General features: G+C 36.4%; 1 protein-coding gene across 6 annotated transcripts in view; it reads right to left on the bottom strand.

The window, feature by feature from the left end:
• Positions 1 to 2681: 2681 nt before the first annotated feature.
• LOC123528820 (1-phosphatidylinositol 4,5-bisphosphate phosphodiesterase beta-1-like) overlaps positions 2682 to 17366 on the bottom strand; it is a 223829-nt gene continuing 209144 nt past the window's right edge. For all 6 annotated transcript variants that reach the window (XM_053518674.1, XM_053518644.1, XM_053518665.1 and 3 more), the window contains 7 exons: positions 16987 to 17102; positions 16214 to 16408; positions 14364 to 14525; positions 8414 to 8523; positions 4977 to 5034; positions 4244 to 4330; positions 2682 to 3294 (listed from right to left, as the gene is read on the bottom strand). In XM_053518674.1, the coding sequence (XP_053374649.1) occupies positions 3139 to 3294; positions 4244 to 4330; positions 4977 to 5034; positions 8414 to 8523; positions 14364 to 14525; positions 16214 to 16408; positions 16987 to 17102 (884 nt within the window). In that variant the 3' untranslated portion in view covers positions 2682 to 3138. The remainder of the gene's footprint in view (positions 3295 to 4243; positions 4331 to 4976; positions 5035 to 8413; positions 8524 to 14363; positions 14526 to 16213; positions 16409 to 16986; positions 17103 to 17366) is intronic.

Raw genomic sequence — 17366 nt, 5'->3', positions numbered from 1 at the left:
CTATTTTTAGACCTACTGACCTAGTTTTTGACCGCAGTTGATCCAGTTTCAAACCTGACCTAGATATCATCAAGATGAACATTCAGACCAATTTTCATATAGTTCCCGTGAAAAATATGGCCTCTAGAGAGGTCACAAGGCTTTTTTGTTATTTGACCTACTGACCTAGTTATTAAAAACACGTGACCAAGTTTCGAACAAGACCTAGATATCATCAAGGTGAACATTCTGACTTACTTTCATGAAGATCCCTTGAAAAGTATGGCCTCTAGAGAGGTCACAAGGTTTTTCTATTTTTAGACCTACTGACCTAGTTTTTGACCGCAGTTGAACCAGTTTCGAACTTGACCTAGATATCATCAAGATAAAAATTCTGACCAATTTTCATACAGATCCCATGAAAAATATGGCTCTAGAGAGGTCACAAGGTTTTTTTGTTATCTGACCTACTGACCTAGTTATTGATGGCATGTGACCCAGTTTCGAACTTGACCTAAATATCATCAAGGTGAACATTCTGACCAATTTTCATGAAGATCCATTCACAAGTATGGCCTCTACAGAGGTCACAAGGTTTTTCTATTTTTAGACCTACTGACCTAGTTTTTGACCGCAGTTGACCCAGTTTCGAACTTGACCTAGATATCATCAAGATGAACATTCAAACCAATTTTCATACAGATCCCATGAAAAATATGGCCTCTAGAGAGGTCACAAGGTTTTTTTATTATTTGACCTACTGACCTACTTTTTGACCGCAGTTGACCCAGTTTCGAACTTGACCTAGATATCATCAAGATGAACATTCTGACCAACTTTCATACAGATCCCATGAAAAATATGGCCTCCAGAGAGGTCACAAGGTTTTATTATTATTTGACCTACTGACCTAGTTTTTGACGGCACCAGACCCAGTTTCGAACTTGACCTAGATATCATCAAGGTGAACATTCTGAATAACTTTCATGAAGATCCATTGAAAAATATGGCCTCTAGAGAGGTCACAAGGTTTTTTTATTATTTGACCTACTGACCTAGTTTTTGACCACAGTTGACCCAGTTTCGAACTTGACCTAGATATCATCAAGATGAACATTCAAACCAATTTTCATACAGATCCCATGAAAAATATGGCCTCTAGAGAGGTCACAAGGTTTTTTTATTATTTGACCTACTGACCTAGTTTTTGATGGCAGTTGACCCAGTTTCGAACTTGACCTAGATATCATCAAGATAAACATTCTGACCAACTTTCATAAAGATCCCATGAAAAATGTGACCTCTAGAGTGGTCACAAGCAAAAGTTTACGCACGCACGGACGCACGCACGGACGCACGCACGCACGGACGACGGACGCTGCATGATCACAAAAGCTCACATTGTCACTTTGTGACATGTGAGCTAAAAAAAGAATTAAAATTTAGCAAAATATTGGCATTCTGCCAATCATTCTTGAGAATGGTTTAATCTGCATAGATGGACATTTCTATGAGTAAATTCATATATTTCGATTCAAAAACCAAGTGCCTCAATCTTTTAATTTAAGAAATCAACAGTTCCTTTCCTAGGATTTATTCGAACAAGCATAACTATGCTTCCAATTGAAGAAATGGTCAATCTTGTACATGGCTACGCTTTCTATCGACAAAGCTGTCAATTTTTCTACACATGAAACAAAAATTATTTTATTCTCCATTTAATGGAATGTCAAACCTGGAATATTGCAATATCAGAACTAATAAAGACATAATGAACACATTCAATATAACCCAAATAAGACAACAGGAAGATGGAAGGGTTTCTGAGTAAGTAAAACACACCTTTGTTTTACAGTGTTATAAGTAAACAATTAACATCACAAGATTATTTGGCTTTTTTTTTTAAACTTTTATAATTCTATGTGCAGTGGTAATCACTTTTATAATAGAGCGGTTGATATTTTATACTTGTGTATGTATGTGTAATAAATTCAATATATAATAAAAAGTGTTTGCTAAAATTCATATGTTAAATTTGTTTTAGTGGCTTGCTACCAGTAAATCTTCTTATTCAAGACTTAACTATTACAAGCACATTTTGAATGTCTACATCTTTAAGACATAGTTTTTTCAAGTATATTTTGAATGTTTAAACATAAGACTTAGCTACTAACTTAGCTATTACAAGTATATTTTGAACGTTTAAACATTTAAGATTAAGCTATTACAAGTAAATCTTGAACATTAATGGAAAATTTCAAAGTTCCAAATTTTGACACCTTAAATGTTTACTAACTAACAGAATGAAACCCTTACCTTAGGAATACAATTATAAAAGCACAACCTCTCTATTATTATGATCACTATGCACAACAACTATGTCATATTTTGCAAGTCATGGCTTTAAAATTGATTTTGCTGTGAGCATATTGCCACTGACCCATTGAAACAGTATCATTAAGCACTGCACACCTGATCATTGAAAGCAAGACATGTGATTATTTCTATACAACTTTTTTATGATGTAGCAAGAAATTGTTTTTTCATGTGCCTATGTCTACACTGTTTGTCTGAGAATGTTCTAACAACTGTGTACATATAAAGCAACTTACTGTATTTTATACTCCATCAAGAATTCTCTTATACTTAAACAGCTGTACACTTAAGTGTTTTGAAAAATGGACTTAAAAAAGTAGTGATAGAAAAAAAACAAGTAAAACATGTTTAAAACTGGTTATGTCGTGTTGGTGTTTCTTTTGATTTCATCAACAATTCTGAATAACATAATTGTGGATAGTAGGAAAAAAACAAAGAATAACTGAAAAGTTTGCTGTGTATAGATAACACATGAACATGTAACTTCAATGCTATTTCTTACCATTTCACACATTACCGAACAAAAACCTGAGAAATAAAATATATAATTGGAAAAAACTGACATAAATTTTTCTACTATATTCATAAAATATAACATTCATACATTTTTTTTTTCTTGAAAGCCGAAACTACAATTTCTTAAATTTGACAACCATCATATATGCAAAACACATAGGCCCATCATTTCTGGTGCATATTTCACTGTTGCTTTCCCAATCCTCTGTTTCTGTTGCTCTACTGTTGCCAAGGATGTAAATGTTGCTATGGAAACATAACTGGATGCTATAACTGTGTTTTAATGTAGTGTTCCTCATTACCATTGGCTGTAGAATGACGGGTAATTGTGCTACTTGTACTGTCCGTTTCTAAAAGATGGCGATGTTGTTCCCTAACTTTGGCGCACTTTTCAGCAAACTGGTCATTGAACTGTTTCTCTACCTGAATTACAATATATTAATGCTATATTAACTACTGTTTGCTTCTCATTATTTTTTAATTCAGAAAGACAGAAAACACTACAGTTTTCCAATCTAAGGTGTACTTTGACAGCTTTTTTTTAAATTTAATACTTTTGCTTTATGATTAAGAGGAAGAATTCTCCTTACTTTATAAAGTGGTAAAGTAATTGACCATACTGCCAATAAACTTTGGTGACAGATGTTACAATCTGACTTCTGCATGTATGTACTTCAATTTATAACTAGAAACAAATACATGGTCAACTAGAAGGTGTTTTATCACAAAAACATACATGTCTCCCCGCTATGTATTCTAAGGATGGAAGAGGGATTTTTCTATTTTCAGCTCTGGCGGCCATTTGGTGCAGCAAAGCAGAACATGCCAGCGATGTGCACGGCTAGGGTTGGTACTGATCACTCCTGTGAAGTTTCGTCGAAATCCAGCCAGCAGTTTGACTTGTGAAAGCCAGAAAAGATTTTTCTATATTTAGCTCTGGTGGCCATTTTGTGCAGCAAAGCGGGACGTGCCCGCGATTTACACAACTAAGCTTGGTACTGATCACTCCTGTTAAGTTTCGTCCAAATCTGGCCAGCAGTTTGAGAGCTGGACAAGCTTCATGCTGACGGACGGACAGCAAAGGCAAAAACAATATGTCTCATAATAAAAGTACAAAAACTGTAATTAATAATTACGTTTTGAGAAGTTTTATAATACAAGTTCTTTTATTGATTTGTTGGTTGCTGGTTCCATTTTTCAATTGGCGGTTGCTGGTCTATCTATTTTCAAATCTTTGATTGCTGGTCTATCTTTCCATTGTCTATTTGTTGTTTGCTCTGTAAACAGTGTCCAGCAACCTCTGTGTTTTAAGTGTTCAAGGTTTCCAAGCATTGACCTTTTACATTCACATTAATGAAAACTTATAACTTACTGTAAATTTATCTCTCTCCAAGTCCTCTTTAACAATGTCCAACTTCTTTCTTAGCTCATCTAGTCGGAGATCTAATACTTCTTTCAACTGAAATATTCAGTTATCAGTAAAACTGTGCATGAAATCATTATGATTTTATCAAAATCACAGTCCCTATTCATGTTTTATTTTTCATTCTAATAACAGTGCTTCATATTACTTTTTGCGACATGGGGTGGTTGAGGAGCAGGATTTAATCACATTGACACAATTAAGGTCATATGCAAACTTTCCTAGCTATTGATGGTGGAGGAAGACCCTATATGCCTTTATGATAATTGTTTCAGGAATGGGCGGCATCTGTGTGGAACCACTGACATTCCATAATGAAACTAGTTACCCTCTATAACCTAATCATAGTGAACATGGATACAGTCTTTCGTCCAATAATTTTGTAAATTTCTTCTCCTTTTAGATGACTGGAAAAAAGACCTTATTCTTTCCTTCCTGCTTGTGGAAAGTGATACACCATCAAACTTCATTTGCTTGAACTCAGATAATTTGTACACCACCCTTTGCTCAAACTCAATGTCAGGTCCCGGCAAAATCCCTGTATAATGTATTTTGTTTGATAGCTCAGCTACTGATAACTCCAACAAATTTTGCTGATCCCCCTGAGCTCAAGCGGTTCAAGTTCCACAATACCGGTAATTGAACAAATTACTACACTGTTAGAATATTTTATGTTACTTACTTTTTGTCTTTCATTAACTACAGTGTCTATATGTTTCTTGTGGTTCTCTCTTTTTAATCTAAAAAAAAAGAAGAAAAAAAAGATTCTATTGAATAACATATCATTGACTTTTATAAAATATTTAAAATGCACAGTTATATATCTTCCAAGAAAGTAGTTCTTTTAATAGAGTGCATATCATACAAGTTTACAATTAAAACAAGAGCTGTTTGTAAGTGCATATCATACAAGTTTACAATTAAAACAAGAGGGCCATGAAGGCCCTGTATCCCTCACCTAACCTATTGACCTAAAGATCATCAAGATTAACATTCTGACCAAGTTTCATTAAGATATGGTAATAAATGTGGCCTCTAAAGGGTAAACTAGCTTTTCCTTTGATTTGCATCAGTGACTTAGTTTTCAACCCTACCTGACCCAGATTTGAACATGACCTATAGATCATCAAGATTAACATTCTGACCAAGTTTCATTAAGATATGGTCATAAATGTGGCCACTACAGTGTAAACTAGCTTTTCCTTTGATTTCACCTGGTGACCTAGTTTTTGACCCGACATGACCCAGATTCAAACTGGACCTTGAGATCATCAAGATTACCATTCTGACCAAGTTTCATGAAGATACAGTCATCAATGTGGCCTCTACAGTGTTAACAAGCTTTTCCTTTGATTTGACTCGGTGACCTAGTTTTCAACCCTACCTGACCCAGATTTGAACATGACCTATAGATCATCAAGACTAACATTCTGACCAAGTTTCATTAAGATATGGTCATAAATGTGGCCACTACAGTGTAAACTAGCTTTTCCTTTGATTTCACCTGGTGACCTAGTTTTTGATCCTACATAACCCAGATTCAAACTGGACCTTGAGATCATCAAGATTACCATTCTGACCAAGTTTCATGACGATACAGTCATAAATGTGGCCTCTACAGTGTTAACAAGCTTTTCCTTTGATTTGACCCGGTGACCCAGTTTTTGTCCAGACATGACCCAGGTTCAAACTTGACCTAAAGATCATCAAGATTAACATTCTGACTAAGTTTCATGAAGATATAGTTATAAAGGTGGCCTCTAGAGTGTTAACAAGCTTTTCCTTTGATTTGACCTAGTGACCTAGTTTTTGACCCCACCTAAACCCAGATTTGAACTTGCCCTATAGAGCCTCAAGATTAATATTCTGACCAAGTTTCATTAAGATATGGTCATAAATGTGGCCTTTACAGTGAAAACTAGCTTTTCCTTTGATTTGACCTGGTGACCTAGTTTTTTATCCTACATGACCAAGATTCAAACTGGACCTTGAGATCATCAAGATTAACATTCTGACCAAGTTTCATGAACATACAGTCATAAATGTGGCCTCTACAGTGTTAACAAGCTTTTCCTGTAATTTGACCTGGTGACCTAGCTTTTGACCCAAGATGACCCAATATCAAACTCGTCCAAGACTTTTTTGAGGGTAACATTTTGACCAAGTTTCATTAAGATTCGGCCCAAATTGTGACCTCTAGAGTGTTAACAAGCTTTTCCTTTGATTTGACCTGGTGACCTAGTTTTTGACCCCAGATGACCCAATGTCAAATTTATCCAGGATTTTATTGAGGGTTACATTCTGACCAAGTTTCATTAAGATTGGGCCAAAAATTTAACCTCTGGAGTGTTAACAAGCTTTTCCTTTGATCTGACCTGGTGACCTAGTTTTTGATCCCATATGACCCAATATCGAACTCGTCCAAGATTTTATCGAGGGTAACATTCTGACCAAGTTTCATTAAGGTTGGGCCAAAATTGTGACCTCTAGAGTGTTAACAAGCTTTTCCTTTAATTTGACCTGGTGACCTAGTTTTTGACCCCAGATGACCCAATATCGAACTCGTCCAAGATGTTATTGAGTGTAACATTCTGACCATGTTTCATTAAGATTGGCTCAAAATTGTGACCTCTAGAGAGTTAACGGTCAAATTGTTGACAACGAGGACGGACACAGGGCGATCACAAAAGCTCACCTTTGAGCACTTCGTGCTCAGGTGAGCTAACAAGAGCTGTCCAGCCAATGCTGGACTATTCAAATTGTTGTCCCAGAAGCAGGAATATTACCCTGAATGTTAAAATTTCTATACAGTTTTAATCCATTATCTGCATTAGTTTAGGAGATACTAACTTACACACAAAACTTTAACTAGAATCTTTTTTGGGTAAATTACATGTCAGAGTTATGGGACTTGATGCTATCACCTAGTTTAATAACCTGGAAGACACAAGTGAAGTTTCAAATCTGTATCTGCTTTAGTTTTGGAGATAGTAACTTGCATGCAAAACTTTAACCAGGATTTTCTAAGTCCAGAAGAGGGCATTATTTGCCCAAAATACATGTCAGAGTTATGAGACTTGACCCGGTGATGGTGGTTATTGACATAGAAAAAGAAAAAGTCAGTTTCAAAGCTATAACTCTTAAAATGATAGCTATATGTACTTGCATGCAAAACTTTTATTTAACCAAGGTGGGACACTGAAGCCAGGGGTACAATAGCTTCAATTACTTTAACTAAATATGACAAATACCGCCATAATAGATGAAAACAACAGCACCAGACTGCCACAAAATACACTTGTCATCGAACTTGGCCTAATTCAAGGGCCATAATCCAAGAGCGCCTGGGGTGATTTGGGTGGTTATCAAGCTTGGCCGAGATATTATACCCACAAACATTGTCAGCAAGTTTGGTGAAGATCGGATGAAAACTGTTCCGACTTATGACAGCGGAAAAGGCTAAATTCACAATTTTTTTAGCAATTCAAGGGCCATAATCCAAAAGTGCCTGAGGCGATATCATGCCCACAAACATTGTCAGCAAGTTTGGTGTAGATCCGATGAAAACTGTTCGACTCTGAGACATTTTGAACTCAAAATCAATAGGGGTCATCTGCTGGTCATGACCAACCTCCCTATTATAGGGGTCATCTGCTGGTCATGACCAACCTCCCTACTAATTTTCATGATAATAGGCCCAAGTGTTCTCAAGTTATCATCCGGAAACTGTTTAACTGTTCAGGATAATTGTGACCTTGACCTTTGACCTACTGATCTCAAAGTTGAACTTGACCTGTATTTCATGATGTTACACCCGTGTACAAAAACTTATGATCCTTTGCCAAAGTGTTCTTAAGTTATCATCCGGAAATCGTTTAGAGTGTTGAGTTTCACTGTGATTTTGACCTTTGACCTACTGAAATCGAACTTTACCTGTATTTTCTGATGTTACACCTGTGTACCAAAACTTATTTAAATCTGTCAAGCCTTTCACCACTTACTGTCTAGAAACCATGAGTAAAAAACATCTATAAACTATTTTTCTGTATAACTATGAAGGCTCTATTAATGTTTTTGATCAATTATTACAAAGATCAAAGATTAAGATGAATTAATTACCTATTAAATGCTTGTTTATCTCTGTGTTTCTTCTGGAGATTTCTCATCTCCTCTTTTGTTTGAGCATCCATCCTCTTGGTCAGATCCTTCACTTCCTGGTCATGTATCACCTGACAAAATAATCATCTTAGGTCATTTTCTCATCATATACCTTTTATCAAATAATTTAAAAATTAAATGGAAAGCTCACCTTAAATAAACAAGCAAATTCGATGAATTGGTATCCCCCGCCGAAAGGGTTTGTGGTGAGGAACGGCAAAACAGTATATCCGGCAAAAAGTTAAGGATGTTACTAAGAGGCAAATAATTTCATTAGTCAAAATCAATTTAACAGAAAATGAATGCTATTTTTTGGTGGGGGGGGGGTGGCAGTGGGGGTGACTGGGTGAGGGTACGAAACATCATATGTTGATTATAAATATTGAAGGAAAATTAAAAATGAAAAATGGAAAATTAAAACTGAAAAAAAAAACAAGAGGGCCATGATCCCCTATATCGCTCACCTGTTATCATTGCACTTGAGGACAAGAAGGTCCTCAGAAAAAATATCTAAGTCCAAAGGACAGGAACAACAAAGCGAAGAAATTTAACCAAAAGGAAAAAAAATTCTTACAAGGTATAGATATGTCAAAATACACCTAAAAATTGGAGGTACCATCCATGTTGTACCACAGAAAAGTGGTCTCGGTTTTTTTTCCTACGGCCGATAATTTAAAAATTTACTAAAAATAAGCTATTTATAGTAACGTAAAAGGGAAGCAATTAAAAACAAGAGGACCATGATGGTCCTGAATCGCTCACCTCTTCCCACATGACCCAGTTTTGAGTATGAAGTCGTTTTTTCTATTATTTGACATAGTGACCTAGTTTTTGAGCTCACGTGACCCAGTTTTGAACTTGACCTAGATATTATCAAGATAAAAATTCTGACCAATTTTCAAGAAGATCCATTGAAAAATATGGTCTCTAGAGAGGTCACAAAGTTTTTCTATTATTTGACCTATTGACCTAGTTTTCGAAGGTACGTGACCCTGTTTTGAATTTTACCTAGATATCATCAAGGTGAACATTCTCACTAATTTTCATGAAGATCTCATGAAAAATATGGCCTCTAGAGAGGTCACAAGGTTTTTTTATTTTTATACCTACTGGCCTAGTTTTTGACCGCACGTGACCCAGTTTCAAAACTGACCTAGATATCATCAAGGTGAACATTCAGATCAATTTTCATGAAGATCCATTGAAAAATATGGCCTCTAGAGAGGTCAAAAGATTGTTCTAATTTTAGACCTACTGACCTAGTTTTTGACCATAGTTGACCCAGCTTCAAACTTGACCTAGATATCATCAAGATGAACATTCAGACCAACTTTCATACAGATCCCATGAAAAGTATGGCCTCTAGAGAGGGCACAAGGTTTTCTTATTATTTCACCTACTGACCTAGTTTTTTAAGGCATGTGACCCAGTTTCAAACTTGACCTAGATATCATCAAGGTGAACATTCTGATCAATTTATATGGAGATCCATTCACAAGTATGGCCTCTAGAGAGGTCACAAGGTTTTTCTATTTTTAGACCTACTGACCTAGTTTTTGACCGCACATGACCCTGTTTCGAACTTGACCTAGATATCATCAAGATGATCATTCAGACCAACTTTCATACAGATCCCATGAAAAATATGGCCTCTAGAGAGGTCAAAAGGTTTTTCTATTATTTGACCTACTGACCTAGTTTATGATGGCACATGACCCACTTCCGAAACTGACCTAGATATCATCAAGATGAACATTCAGACCAACTTTCATACAGATCCCATGAAAAATATGGCCTCTAGAGAGGTCACAAGGTTTTTCTATTATTTGACCTACTGACCTAGTTTTTGAGGGCGCGTGACCCACTTTCGAACTTGACCTAGATATCATCAAGCTGAACATTCTGACCAATTTTCATGAAGATCTCATGAAATATATGGCCTCTAGAGAGGTCACAAGGTTTTTCAATTTTTAGACCTACTGACCTAGTTTTTGACCGCATGTGACCCAGTTTCGAACTTGACCTAGATATCATCAAGATGAATATCAGATCAACTTTCATACAGATCCCATGAAAAATGTGGCCTTTAGAGAGGTCACAAGGTTTTTCTATTATTTGACCTACTGACCTAGTTTTTGATGGCACATGACCCAGTTTCGAATTTGACCTAGATATCATCAAGATGAACGTTCTGACCAATTTTCATGAAGATCTTGTGAAATATATGGCCTCTAGAGAGGTCACAAGGTTTTCCTATTTTTAGACCTACTGACCTAGTTTTTGATGGCACGTGACCCAGTTTCGAACTTGACCTAGATATCATCAAGGTGAACATTCTGACAAATTTTCATTAAGATCTTGTGAAATATATGGCCTCTAGAGAGGTCACAAGATTTTTCTATTTTTAGACCTACTGACCTAGTTTTTGAAGGCACGTGACCCAGTTTCGAACTTGACCTAGATATCATCAAGATGAACATTCTGACCAACTTTCATAAAGATCCCATGAAAAATGTGACCTCTAGAGTGGTCACAAGCAAAAGTTTACGGACGCACGGACGAACGACGGACACGGCGCTATCACAAAAGCTCACCTTGTCACTTTGTGACAGGTGAGCTAAAAATAAATACTGTAAGTGAACAAGTTTTATTAAGATATGGTCATAAATGTGACCTCTAGAGTGTTAACTAGCTTTTCCTTTGATTTCATCTGGTGACCTAGTTTTTGAACCTACATGACCCACATTCAAACTGGACCTAAAGATCATCAAGGTTAACATTCTGACCAAGTTTCATGAAGATACAGTCATAAATGTGGCCTCTACAGTGTTAACAAGATTTCCCTTTGATTTGACCTGGTGACCTAGTTTTTGACTCAGATGACCCAATATCGAACTGGTCAAAAATTTTAATGAGGGTTACATTCTGACCAAGTTTCATTAAGATTGGGCCAAAATTGTGACCTCCAGGGTGTTAACAAGCTTTTCCTTTGATTTGACCTGGTGACCTAGTTTTTGACCCCAGATGACCCAATATCGAACTCGTCCAAGATTTTATTGAGGGTAACATTCTGACCAAGTTTCATTAAGATTGGGCCAAAATTGTGACCTCTAGAGTGTTAACAAGCTTTTCCTTTGGTTTGACCTGGTGACCTAGTTTTTGACCCCAGATGACCCAATATCAAATTCGTCCAAGATTTTATTGAGGGTAACATTCTGACCAAGTTTCATTAAGATTGGGCCAAAATTGTGACTCCCAGAGTGTTAACAAGCTTTCCCTTTGATTTGACCTGGTGACCTAGTTTTTTACCCAGATGACCCAATATCGAACTCGTCCAAGATTTTATTGAGGGTAACATTCTGACCAAGTTTCATTAAAATTGGGCCAAAATTGTGACTTCTAGAGTGTTAACAGTCAAATTGTTGACGCCGACGGACACAGGGCGTATAAAAAGGGCGTATAAAAGCTCACCTTGAGCACTTTGTGCTCAGGTTAGCTAAAAAAATGGAGTGGGTGGGGAGATGTGCATGCTAGGGGTGGTGGGCATGACTGGGTGGAGGAGTGAGGTGGGGAAATGGTACACCTTTACTTTGCATGTTGATAAATATTCATGGAAGGTTTGAAAAAAAAAAAATATCTTCTTTTGGGGGTGGGGAGGGGGAGTGACCAAGGCAAGGTGGTGACCAGGTGTGGGTACACAATTTCACATGTTTATAATAAATGTTCATGGAAAAGAATGAAAGAAGTTTAATGAAATTCTACCAACTGGTTGGTTTGTTATGTACAAATCTGTAGATTTTTAAACAGTTAAAGGGCAATAACTCTAAGGAAAATTGACCAATTAAAAAAAAAATGAAGGCATCATCGAAGTACAATGTATATTGGTTCATATTTATTTCAAGTTTCATGAAATTCTACCAGCTTGTTACAGAGAAATTGCTGCAGACGTGGATTTTTCATTAAATCAAGGGCAATAACTCTAAGGGAAATTGACTAGTCAAAAAAAAAAAATTGACGGGTTTTATCGCAGTATGTTGGTGCATGTTTATTTCAAGTTTTATGAAATTCTACATGATAGTTACTGAGAAATGGCTGCGGACGGACATTTTTGGGCATTTTTCATTAAATCAAGGGCAGTAACTCTAAGGAAAATTGACCAATAAAAAAAAAAACTTGGGCGTCATCGCAGTATGTTGGTTCATGTTTATGTCAAGTTTCTTGAAATTCTACCTGCTAGTTACTGAGATATGGCTGCGGACGGACGCACGGACACACAGACGGACAACGCCATTTCAATACCCCCCTCCCGATTTCATCGGCGGGGGATAACAAAAAAATACAAAGGCAGTTAGCTCCATTGTAAACATTAAAAGGATTCTTATATAGCATCAGTAATTGGCAAACATATACAAACCTGGAACAATTCGCTTATAGTTTATCTCACAGCAGGTGCTATGTTTACCTTCCCCAGTACACAGTGTATATGGCACACCAACTGTCCAGTAATTATGTGAACCCAGGTTCACGGTCGAAAAACTTAAGATTTACGATCCATAAACCAGGTTTTTCAAATAATAACTTATATTTTCGAGCAAAAAAATAGGATAACGCCATAAACCACAGTTCACGCTCGTAGGTTCATGCTTGTAAACCCAAGTTCACAGTCATAAACATAGGTTTACGTTCGTAAACTATGGTTTATGTGTGTGCACCGCGGTTCACGAGTGTAAACATAGGATAACGACAGTAAACATAGGATAATGACCGAAATTCGTAGTTCAATCGAGAAATCTAGTTTATCGAACATAAAGCATGGTTTACAGTCAATATATTAGGATTATAAAATCAACTCAGAATTTCGGGCGTGAACATGGGTTTACAGCCGTGAACCTATGTTTACGACCGTTAAACTATGGTTTACACTCGTGAAGCCAGGATTTATGCCCATAAATACAGGTTCACACTCTTTAACTTCAGATAACGACCAAAATTTAAAGTTCAATCGAGAAACCTAGTTCATCGAACGTAAACCTGGGTTCACAAGCGTAAACTATGGTTTACGCCCGTTATCTTATGTTTTCGCTCGAAAATATAGGTTAGTATTCGAAAAACCTAGTTTATCGATCGTTAATCCTAGTTTTTCGACTGTGAACCTGGGTTCACGTAATTTTTGGACAATTGGCGTGCTTTAAGTGTAGGCCTTTACTCTGGAAACATTATCAATTTAAGTAAATCACCCATCACTGAACACTAGTTGACATAGTGTAGTAGTCTAAAACATCTTTACCCCTGTCCCACTGACTCCCTTTCTGCCCCTCTGATCACTGAGGGGTAGAAAAAACATAAATATCAGTTTAGCTAAATTATGCTGACCTTGAACTTGACCCCAATGAACCCGTATAAAATCCTAACCTCAGTTTTTCTATCAGCTATCTAAAGCTCAAACAAAACCCAGATGCACATGCTGAATAATATTACTTAAATGTTACATAATCCTGAGTCAAATACTTTCTGAGACACAAGAGACACCAACTTTAAGGCCCTTATGCATATTTTTGAACAAGTAAAGGGCCATAACTATTGTCTGGATCTGCCCTTATGCATATTTTTGAACAAGTAAAGGGCCATAACTATTGTCTGGATTTGTGAAATTCAAATTAAAACACCAGGTGCATATCTTCAACATTCTGAATAACAATCCTATGAGGTTTGGTGACTCTGGATAAAATACTTTTTGAGATATGCACAACACAAATTCAGACGGATGCACAGACGGACAAAGGCAATGCGTAAGTGAACCCCCCAAAATTTTTATTTTAAAATACAAAGCACTTGTTGTTCCAATGTAGCAATTATCACACTTCTTAAAAGTCCTAAGAAAATTAAATATCAGAACTACTGATAAGGCTACCTTGAGTCTTTGCTCATGTTCCTTATGATTTTGGTCCATTACTTTTCTCAGTGCATCATAGATAGGGTCACTATGTTTCATGCAAACATCCACTTCAGATTGAAAGTGTGATTTGCACATTGCCACAAACGTTTCAGCATGAGACTTACGCAGGGCTTGTAACTGAAAAATGAACACATTAATAAATTATTAATCAGATTTCTATTTTTAATGTCCAACAATGAAAATATTCGCAATGCAGTATACATGTACTCAATTTTTCTTTTTGCAAAAATTATGCATCTTATCATATTTTAAAAATACAAACATTCCAATATAAAACATTCTTGATATATCTGCAAGTCTATTTTAAACTTAAAGCATTTTTGACACTAACCTGATCTTTCTAGTCAAAGCTAAAGTAGATCACAAGACTAAACTGAGAAGTAACATATATAATTGCTAGGCAAGGCAAACTAGAGCTATCACTAAAGGTGATGAATGTACCCCCTGTATGCACTGACACAGTACATTGCAATTTGACCCACACAAGATTGCATAATTATGTGGACTGTATGTATATAGACTGTATGTATACAGTAGAGTAACAAAAAGCAAAGTCCTATAACTATGCAGAATATTTATCTAAAAGAATGTAACATGCACCATGCACAACTAGGGTTGGTACTGATCACTTGTGTGAAGTTTCATTAAATTGTGTGCAAGGGTTTGGTAGATTAGGCACGCACAAGATTGCATATGCAGACTGTATGTACATAGTATGTTACCAAGAAACAAAGTCCCATAACTCTGCAATTTTTGTCGCTGAAAGAACCTAACATGCCCCATGCACAACTACTGTTGTTACTGATCACTTGTGTGTAGTTTCATTAAATTGTGTCAAGAGGATGAGGAGAGATGGTGCGCACAAAAATTGTGTCTATGTATATAGAAATAGTAACAAAAAACAAAGTCCAATAACTCTGAAAATTTTTTTTTCTGAAAGAACCTAACATGCCCCATGCCCCAACTACTGTGTTACTGATCACTTGTGTGAAGTTTCATTAAATTGTGTCAAGGGGATGAGGAGAGATGTGTGCACAACATTGTATCTATGTATAATAGTATAGTAACAAAAAAAAAAGTCCCATAACTCTGCAAATTTTTTTCTAAAAGAACCTAACATGCCCCATGCACAACTACTGTTGGTACTGATCACTTGTGTGAAGTTTCATTAAATTCTGTCAAGGGGATAAGGAGAGATGGTGCGAACAAGATTGCGTCTACGGACAGATGGACAGACAACCTGAAACCAGTATTCACCCTCTTACAACTTTGTTGTCGGGGGGGGTACAATGAGCTGCACCATGAGAAAACCAACATAATTCATTTGCAACCAGCATGGATCCAGACCAGACTGCGCGGATTGGTTTTATCATGTTGGGTCTCAAATGTACTCTGGCAATTTAACAGCAGACAAAATTCTGCCTGCAGTGTTTGCGATTCTTCTCTAATCATGAGGCATGTGTATTTAATCAGAAAAAGGGCGGTTAGTTTAACAAACGCAGTACTAAACAAATTGGACCAAGTTTAAACTGACTTACTGCCATTACATAAACCAAAATTTTGTTGAAGAACAATGTTAAACCCATATCAAACAATTAAATGAACTGATACATTTATCTGCCAATCCCCTAAACTGTGGGAACCAGTTTCAAGGTTATAAAACTTGCTTTTGAAGACCACCCTCAAATTATATTTCTGTTTGACTCCGAGCCGAATACTTTAAACCAGTGACAAGGTTCCAGTCTTAGACTGGTCCTCTAAAGTCAGTTTATTAACACAGGACCTTGGTAACATATTGCCCTTACTCTTTCCTCATGTTCAATCTGCAACTTTGTAAATTCTTCAGCATTTTGTCTCTGTATTTGTTCTGCAGACCCATTCTTGCCAGCCTTCTTCAAAGCTTTAGCATGTGTCTTCTCGAGTGCAGCCTTCTCCTTCTGCTGGCTAGTTAACACTTTATCCTCCTCTATAGCATGGAGTTCCCTCATGTTCTCTTGAGCCTGAAATATCAACAAGCTTGTACACACAATTTTTACCCTTACCTTGCTACACTTCTTTAATGAACTTGTCCATCTTTCAATTTGGACAGTACCATAAACTGTGAAAAGGGGTGCTTACCAAAAAGATACTGACTGAATAGCCAACAGTCCAGATCATGATCGACACTGGTCGCAAAGGCAGAATCAATCGTGTCCAGCATGGTAAGGGTTAAGATATCTATTCTACAGTAGAGATCAGGCAATAATTACCCGCTTAAACCTTTACAAACCAGTTAACAATATTGGGCTTCATTCTGTCCACATACAACAGTCTACTTTTCCCATACATCTATTTTCTCTTTTAAAGGACTTCTTCTCAACACACAGGTACTGACAAAAGTTGATCAAATTCAAATATAATGTAACTACTTTACTTCTGGTACACTGATTTTCTCAAAGGAACGTAAGATAAACTCACTATGTTTCATATAAACCTCAAGATCAAACAAAAATAAAGTTATTTGCTAAAGAACATATTGGAGACTTGTCCAATGAGTCAAAATCAATTTAGAAATTATCTCCCTTTATAAATACATTACCTTATCATTCTTCTTCCTCAGAACTTCCAGGTCTTTATCTCTCTTTACCAACATTTTAAAGTAGGATTTCTCTTTCTTAAGATCTGGAAGGGGTGTTGGCATCAACAGACTTGGCTCTGAAATACAGTGTATACAAATATAGTTATGATGTAAACAAAACAGTTCTATCATACCATTCTCTTAACTCTTCATAGAAAACATTTAATTTCACTGGGTATGATATAATACTTATGAAATATGTCTATCAAAGGTGTGTTTTTAAAAGAAATGAAGTCAATAAACTCTCCAAATGAATAGATATTTTTAGAAAATGATCTCACTTCACTGAGGCAGTTAAGCTTACTGGAGCTTTAATTAATTTACAGTGAGCTTATCTATAC

The sequence above is a fragment of the Mercenaria mercenaria genome, chromosome 1, assembly GCF_021730395.1.
Source record: "Mercenaria mercenaria strain notata chromosome 1, MADL_Memer_1, whole genome shotgun sequence".
Classification (NCBI taxonomy): Eukaryota; Metazoa; Mollusca; class Bivalvia; order Venerida; family Veneridae; genus Mercenaria; species Mercenaria mercenaria.
The sequence above is the reverse complement of the archived record's forward strand: the minus strand, read 5'-3'. Positions and strand labels throughout refer to the sequence as shown.